Source organism: Myotis davidii, unplaced genomic scaffold, assembly GCF_000327345.1.
Source record: "Myotis davidii unplaced genomic scaffold, ASM32734v1 scaffold370, whole genome shotgun sequence".
NCBI classification, from domain to species: Eukaryota; Metazoa; Chordata; class Mammalia; order Chiroptera; family Vespertilionidae; genus Myotis; species Myotis davidii.
Window position 1 is genome coordinate 8,418,047 of NW_006288615.1, and position 8,780 is coordinate 8,426,826.

The 8,780-nt window shown below is 42.6% G+C and overlaps 1 protein-coding gene across 1 annotated transcript in view; it reads left to right on the plus strand.

Moving 5' to 3' along the window:
- Positions 1-8,780, plus strand: part of SEPT2 (septin 2) — a 30,445-nt gene that overhangs the window by 16,012 nt on the left and 5,653 nt on the right. The window contains exons 5-9 of the mRNA XM_006760530.2: positions 1,539-1,791; positions 4,747-4,848; positions 5,198-5,343; positions 7,035-7,118; positions 8,387-8,444. Coding sequence (XP_006760593.1) covers positions 1,539-1,791; positions 4,747-4,848; positions 5,198-5,343; positions 7,035-7,118; positions 8,387-8,444 — 643 coding nt within the window. The remainder of the gene's footprint in view (positions 1-1,538; positions 1,792-4,746; positions 4,849-5,197; positions 5,344-7,034; positions 7,119-8,386; positions 8,445-8,780) is intronic.

Genomic DNA, 8,780 nt, shown 5'->3' on the forward strand with positions numbered 1-8,780 from the left:
GTAGTTAAGCCTTGATTGTTGTCGGGGGTGATTTGACCTCCAGGCTAACTGGCTATGAGAGTCAGCTGTGTCTGCAGTGGGAGAGCTTCTGTGCTGGATCTCCTTTTTCTTTATAGTATCTTTATCTGGTTTTGGAATTAGGATAATGCTGGACTCATAAAAAGGATTTGGAAGTGTTCCTTCCTCTTGGATTTTCTTAAATAGTTTGAGGAGTATAGGTGTTAGTTCTTCTTTGAATGTTTGGTAAACTTACCTGTGAAGCCATCGGGACCTGGGTTTTTGTTTGCTGGGAGTTTTTTGTTGTTATTCGCCTATACAGGCTTTCTGATTCCTCCTGATTCAGTTTTAGGAGATTGTATTTTTCTAGGAATTTGTCCATTTCATCCACTTTGTCCAGCTTATTCATAGTATTTTCTTATAATCCTTTGTATTTCTGTGGTGTCAGTGGTTACTTCTCCACTTTTGTTTGTTTTGCTATATTTAAATGTATAGTGCTGAGTAATTATTGGATATGGAGTAACTGGATATGGCAAAATAATGGGACACTTTTTATTTTTATTTGTTGGTTAATCCTCACCTGAGGATATTTTTTCCATTGGGAGGGAGGGTGAGAGGGAAATCAGTGTGTGAAAGAGACATATTCACTGGGGCCTCCATCAAAGCTGCAACCCAGGTACATGCCCTTGACTGGGAATCGAACCCTTGACGCTTTGATGCGTGCCTGACACTCTAACCACTGAGAACACTGGCCAGGGAATTAATAAGACAATTAAGGCACATTAATTAGGATATTTTAAATAAGGAATTTCACAGAGAATAAGGGTTTTTTCCCTCTTAAGAACATTCTAGTGAGATCTGAGATTGTAGAGTCAGCCCTCTGTCCTGATCGGAGCTGTAACCAGTAGACACAATATTGGGGTCCAGTGTTCCTCTGGAACTCTCTCAGTCACTCAAGACCCAGTCCCTGAAAATGGCTGATCACTGGCATTTGCACCAATTTGGAAATGCACAAGTAGAAAATGATAGCAGTGTTCCCAGGATCCTGCTGAGGATCCCTTTTCATGTACGGAGGCCCCTGGTCCTACCCAGGAGCATAAAGCATCAATGCCCAACACTAGGTAGAAAAGGGAGGACAGGGAGGCCTCTCCCCATCATTGGGAACTGCCCCTCCTGCAGGTTGGCCTTGGCATTGTGGCTGCGCTGCTTACCATCTCCACATCTTCACTGCCTCCTCTTGCCATGTTCTGCTGCTGCTACCACGCCCCTTAAAAGCATTGGCAGCCCAGGCTCTTATGACCTCTTCCATTCTGACTTTTGACCCCCGGCCCTTAGCTCTTGGCACAATTTCCAGATATATCCATCTTGCCAAATGGAGGAGTCAGTTTCCATTTCCATCTTACAGATGAGTTACAAAATTATATTTGGGAGGTGGGGCACAGGGGACAAGAAAACTTGCTTTGTTTCTGAAGTTAGTGTCTGCCTGCCTGCCTTTTGTACCCTTGATCCTCAGTGTGTGTGTGTGTGTGTGTGTGTCTCAGCTTCAAGACCATCATCTCCTACATTGACGAGCAGTTCGAGCGGTACCTACATGATGAGAGCGGCCTCAACCGACGGCACATCGTGGACAACAGGGTACACTGCTGCTTCTATTTCATCTCGCCCTTTGGACACGGGCTTAAGCCCTTAGATGTCGCGTTTATGAAGGCGATACACAACAAGGTCAATATTGTGCCTGTCATTGCGAAAGCTGATACCCTCACTCTGAAGGAACGGGAACGTTTGAAGAAAAGGGTGAGTGACTGTGGGGCAGGCAGCAAAGTGCGATGGAGATGTGGGGCAGTTTTAACCAGCACCCAATACTTCTAATTTTTTAGTATTTTTCCTTCACAAAGGTATCAAATTACTACTGTTTCTTATAACTCACCTTAGGTGAACTTCCCCTCAGTGCCTAGAAGATGGCTAATGTGCAGTCACGTTTCATGGTCGGTAACAATGTGCACTGGGTGGGAGGATCTCCCTGCGGTTCTCTGTTCCATCTAAACACTGTAACCCCCACATTTTTCTGGGAACGTGTACTAATGATAATAGTCTGGTGTCAGAAGGCTGAGAGGCCTGCATTTAGCTGTGGAGGTTGCACAGCGGTCCTCCAGCTCCTGAGCTGGCTGTGGTCTCTGTTCTCCCATAGAGATTTAGTTACCTGTTTAAATTACATACCTGTTTGTATGCTTATTGAGAATTCCAAGCTCGTATGCTATATTCTACAAATAAGAATTCCTTTAATTATCCTCAAAAATAACCACTATTAACAGGTGTCTGTCCTTCTAGTACAGCAGTTCTCAACCTGTGAGTCGTGACCCCTTTGGCGGTCGAACGACCTTTTCATAGGGGTCGCCTAAGACCATCCTGCATATCAGATATTTACATTACGATTCATAACATTAGCAACATTACAGTTATGAAGTAGCAACGAAAATAATTTTATGGTTGGGTCACAACACGAGGAACTGTAATTAAAGGGCCAGAAGGTTGAGAACCACTGTTCTAGAACATGGTCTCTTTATGTTTTTGTTTTTACAGAATAGGATTATGTCATACCTATGACTCTGCCACTTGACTTTCTAAGTCTTACGCAGAAAGCATGCCTCTCACCCTTATCTATGGCATGCATAGTGTTCTTCAGTGAGTTTGTGGGTCTTCCTACCCACCCCCCAGTCCCTGACATTGGGATCTTTGCTTGCTTGTGTATTCCAAAAGTTTGGAACAGGACTTGGCACGTGTTAGACACTCAGAAATGTTTATGTGTTGAACAGTTGTCCACATCTGTCATCTCACAATTGTAAAGTCAGACAAAATTTTGAAAAGGAAATTAATGCATGTTTAAATACTTGAAAGATGGCTAAATTTTCCTCAAAATAAGCTTATTCCCAAAGCAGCATTCAAGCACGATCTTCTCTCCCCGACATTCCTGATGTATCACCAGTTTTTGTCATGTGTTTCCTCCTGCTCGATGCCCTTGGCATTCTCTTAGGTTTTAGAGACTTGCCTCTCTTTTCATTGAGTTACAGATATTCTTGTTTTTAGACTATTATGTCGAAGTCTGAGTTTTGTGTGTTCACATTTTTCTGGCTGTCTTTTCCATAGCAGAGTTTCTAAATTGTATATACTCATATTTCTCAACTATACCCTTTACTGTCTCAGGAGGCTGCCAATATTTTAGGAAATATTCAGGCCCTTGAAGGAACCCCTGAAAGCTTAGGCATTTTTATATGTTATAGTCAGTATTTTAGCGCTTTCACTTAAGGAAACTTCACCTTCTTTAGGGTGTTACATTCCATTTCAAATGATAGGGGAAAGAGGTACCCAGGGTAGCATGCTTTATACCCATCTCATCTTATACTCAAAACACTTAGGGCTTGATTTCAAACTCTGAAATGAATTGAAATACTTGGTGCACTAATCTCTTTTATCTTGGGCCTTTTTAACCCCTTCTCTTTACTACTCCTGATCTAAAGGAACCTCTCAAACCTCTCCCACCCTCCTTTGTTTTATGCCTTGATGTCCATCTACCCTCTCCTAATCCCTTTAACTTGGGGCTCACCTGTCCAGCTGCAAACAATGTGTTCAATGGAAGGTCTACATTAAGAACAAATTCCACCTATCTGGGTGCCTATGGTAGGCAACCAATAGATTTGTCTCTCACATCAATGTTTTTCTCTCTCTCCCCCTCCCTCCCTCCCTTCCACACTCTCTATAAATCAATGGAAAAAATATCCTCGGGTGAGGATTAACCAAAAAAAAAAAAGGAAGAACAAATCTGGGAGCAGGGTTTGAGGTGGGTGTTCCCTGCTGGCTTGGATTATCTTCTCTCTTCCCTTGAGCTGTCGGGCATAAGAAACACCCAAACTGTAGAGAATTTTTATGAGTTTATTTTTGCAGGAATTTATGACTAGGTCACCCTGTGAGCTTACTTTCCATAGGACCCCTTTTTCCATCCACAATGCCCAAGTCTTGGTGTGAGAATAAGCAGAGCTCCAGCCTTCCTCATACCTTATGGAGTGCCCAGCATATAGACAGATGAATGATTGCTTTCCCCAACTCCAGCCTTTTTTCCCTTCCCTCTTAGTGGTCTGCTCCCTAGTTGACAGTAGAGTGTAAGGTTTCACTGGAGGCCACTTTTTGCCTATTGAGTAAAAGTCTGGATCCCAGATCTTAGACCCTGGCCTGGCATTCTGGGGATTCGCCCCTTGGTAACCCCAGGGGTTCTTCTGACTTACCCAACTCATTGTCCTGTGTTCCACCATCCTAGATTTCTTGTGATTACCAAAATGGACTTCCTGTGTTCTCCCCTTATGATTTTGACAGATTTTCTCCAGGTGCCTCTCCCCCTCCTTATGAGACTCCTTTGTGTTCTTCAGGAACCCTTTAGACAACACCTGTGGCTCTTCTCTACTGGCAGCATCTGTCTGTGCCTCTCCTCAGGCACTTGTCATTCTGGCCACAGTGGGGGTTGGGGGAAGGGTGTACATGGATGGTGGTGGTATATTGTGTTACTATGGACAGAGGTCCCTCCAAATACTTAAATACCATTTTAGCAGTTCATGAAAGCTTTGAAAATAATTGTCGTAATCCATTTTATTTTTTATTGAAGTTTGGGTAATTCTGATGTATTTCCCAATCCGATGAGTTAGGCTTGACTAAAATTTGTGCAGTTTGTTAAAATTGCTTCTGATTTTGTCATTCTTTCAGATTCTGGATGAAATTGAAGAACATAACATCAAAATCTACCACTTACCTGATGCAGAATCAGATGAAGATGAAGATTTTAAAGAGCAGACCAGACTTCTCAAGGTAAGAATTCCAGGTGCACAGAGTGACTGACTCCTGTTTCCTGCTGTCCGCATTCAAAATGGGAGGAGTTGGTGAAGAACCAGATCCTGGAGCCTTGACTTAGAGAATTTGTCTGGGAATTGTGACCTGTCACTGTAAGGCTTAGAAATCTTAATTGCAGGTTTAATTTGTTCGTGCAGTTTGTCCTGTCTGGAAGATGCCTGCCACTTCCAAGTAAAGTGTGCACCATAAGCTTTCCAAGTAATCCTGTGGTAGCAGCCAAGTGTCCCTCTGTGTTGATGCTCCTGTGTTTTCAGTGAATGTGGCAGTCCCTGTGTGGAGCCTGTCAACCCTGTGTGTCTCTTTCTAGGCCAGTATCCCGTTCTCTGTGGTTGGATCCAATCAGCTGATAGAAGCCAAAGGCAAGAAGGTCCGAGGCCGCCTCTATCCGTGGGGTGTCGTGGAAGTGGAGAACCCAGAACACAACGACTTTCTGAAGCTGAGGACAATGCTCATGTAAGACAGTCATGCACTACAGTTGGCAGAGCTCAGCACAGAGTGTGGGATGTGCATGGGACTTCCATTGTGCCTGCAGTGGGCCTGCCGCAGCATAGTACAGAAGGCCCGCACCTGTAGGCCCTCTGGAATGATCTGAACTAGCCCTTCCACCTGTGACCTTTAGCTCAGTACTCCTTTCTCATTGAATGCCAGGGTCTCTTTTGAGGCTAAAAGTAGACTAGATTTAATGTGTGCAGTGGCCATTCCCAGCAAGAGTCACCTCCTGCTCCAGGGAGAATGTGTTTGGATCTGCCTTAGGGGCCAGCTGGGGTATGCTGCCACTGCTGGTCAGCCTCAGGCTCTCTCAGCGTTGCCCTCATTCTATTCCTCTTATTGCAGTGGTTCTCAACCTTGGCTGCACATTAGAATCACCTGGGAATCTTTTTAAAATCCTGATTTCTGGGCCTCATCCTCTGGAAATTTTGTTATGGGGTGAGGCCACAACATTAGCAACAACGAAACAGAATTTCTGGAGGATGAGGCCCAGAAATCAGGATTTTAAGAAGATTTCCAGGTGATTCTAATGTGCAGCCAAGGTTGAGAACCACTGCTCTATTGAGTCCTAGCAACTAGGACAGCCCTGACTAGAAAAACAGACTGTTTTCTCTAAAAATAGATTCCACATTTAGCAACATACATGTAATGCTGTTGCTCTGGAATGAGGAGGTTGAAAGAAAGAGTATTGCCAAACCTCTTTAATCAGAAGAGTTCAAACAATGGCTAATCTAGATAAACTTTAACTAACTGAAAACTGCTCTATATGCCACATATGCTTCACTTGGGTTAGCAGTTTTAGTGAATTAAAATCACTAAAAAAATACCATTAAATTTACTATTCAAGCTCTATTAAACGTATTTCAGTCATTTAAAGTGCACCTGGCCCCTTCAGGGGTGGGTTTTCAGCTGTCATGATCCTGTCAGAGGTGGAGGGTGTGGAGGGCTGAAGAGGGAACTTTGGTGTCAGTTATGTTTCTCAGAAAGAGGGAAAATGGGCCACCCCTTTGCCATTACTCAGTCTATTCCCTGGATCCAGAGTAACAGGAATATAATCTCTCTACTCTTTGAGTTCTTACATATTGGAAAAAACTCAGCCAGAAACCCAGGAATGTTCCATACAGTGATTAGAAGATTTGAAGTGCTGTTTCTATTTTATCCAGAATGTTAATACTTCATTTTGTGTTCTTCCCCATAGCTTAAGCTAGTTAACTCTCTCTGACATACATTGTAAGCATACGAAGTCATGAATATTTGAATTGCATGTTTTCTATAAGTACGTTCAGAAAGTGTGTTCTGTTTCAGACACTGTTTACCTAAAAAAATCTCCTAATGTCAATGCATCTGGCCCTGTCCAGGGATGATAGTTTTGTGCAGAATTTGGCCGTACCTGTGGTAGAGGCCCCATGGAGGGGCTCTTAACCTGGCCCTGTGGGGTGGGTGTGTTGTTCATTTACTGTGGGAGCAAGGAAGGATACACCTCTGTAGATGTTTCCACAGCCTTATCCCCAAATTCCATCAACTTTGTGTACAATTTGCCAGGCAATAAGTGGAGTTTTAGTTCCAGGGGTTCTTTTGGGTCTGTGATTGGTTGTTTTCTTCATGCAAATGGCACATGCATGGAGCCCAGCTTGGTGCATTCTTACCTCTTTCAGCACTCACATGCAGGACCTCCAGGAGGTGACCCAGGACCTTCACTATGAGAACTTCCGTTCTGAGAGGCTCAAAAGGGGCGGCAGGTGAGACTATCCCTCTCTGTCCATATTTGTCACCCCAAGTCACACTGTCCTGTATGTGTCCAGCTCTTCTTCTTTGACCTAAGAGCAATATGATTTGATTTTCTACTCGAGCTATTATAGGCTACTTGTTGCTAATTTAATCAAATTGTGCCCTTTTTTGCCTATTAAAGGCAGCTTTAATCATCTGCACGGACAGAACAGTTTTAAATGGAAAAGCCATATACATGTGGTGGGGTACTTTCTCAAAACTGTCAGTCTGTCTATAAATGAGGACAGACTCACATTAAGAAAGTACAGCACCCCAAGGGCTAAGGTGGGAGCAGCAGGTCTACTCCTCAGTGCACATGGCCACCCTCATTCAGCTGTTTACTATCCTCAAGGGTTTTTGAGACCTGATTCATGTCTGATAAAATCACATCTGTGCATAGAGCTTAATAAATAAGTAATGTACAGCATTCAGTGAAATAATTTTCTGTATTGTAGTTCATTAAAATATTCACATTTTTAAAATTTGATAGATATATGCATATATACAAAGACTACATTAAAGTTACTTTATTGTTTTATTAATGTGGGGACTAGACATTAAGAAAGGTAGAAGCAACAAGGAGCAGACAACCAGGCAATGGACTAGGCCAGTGGTCGGCAAACTCATTAGTCAACAGAGCCAAATATCAACAGTACAACGATTGAAATTTTTTTTGAGAGCCAAATTTTTTAAACTTAAATTATATAGGTAGGTACATTGTTATTAACTTAATTAGGGTACTCCTGAGGCTTAGGAAGAGCCATACTCAAGGGGCCAAAGAGCTGCATGTGGCTCGCGAGCCGCAGTTTGCCGACCACGGTTAGGCCTGCCTCAGCATATTAGAAGCTGTGTCTTCATGAGCTGGGGTCTCTGTATTGGCCCCCTCTGCTTAGACCTCAGATCCTGTTCCTTATTTTTAGTGTGATGGACATAGTCTGTGTTTATAAAGAATAACTCAAAAAAGTATTCTTCAGAAAGTAGCTGCTGTATTTTTAGTAGATAACGATGGAAGTATCATCATCCCAGCTTAGAGTATCTCTTGTATTTTCCATTTCATGTTGTTCTTTTTTCATCCTCATTTATTCATGCCATTAATTAGACAAATGATAAATATATGTAATTTTAAGTAGATACATGTCTGAGGAATGTAAAGTGAAATGTTACTTTGGTTATCTGTCATCAGAAATAACCAACTTATATTTGTTGCCGTATTATAATTGTAATTTTTTTCAACTCTTAGAAAGGTGGAAAATGAGGACATGAATAAAGATCAGATCTTGCTGGAAAAGGAAGCTGAGGTAAGTAGAAAAGTATTACTTTTAAATCTAAAGCTGTTTAGTTTATATCAAGAATACTATTTATAATTAGCTTATTATAGCTTCCCTTATTTTTAAGAAGGAATATATTTCATGTAGCTAATGTACTTCATATACCCATCTATCCTATCTAATAATAGACAAACATGGTAATTAACTGTACCTCCGACATGCTTCCCATTGGCTAATCAAGGTGATATGCAAATTAACTGCCAACCAAGATGGCGGCTGGCAGCCAGGCAGCTGAAGTGAACGGGAGGCTTGGGTGCTCCAGTGATGGAGGAAGCCAAGGGTACCCACCTGCCGCTGCCCGGCTCC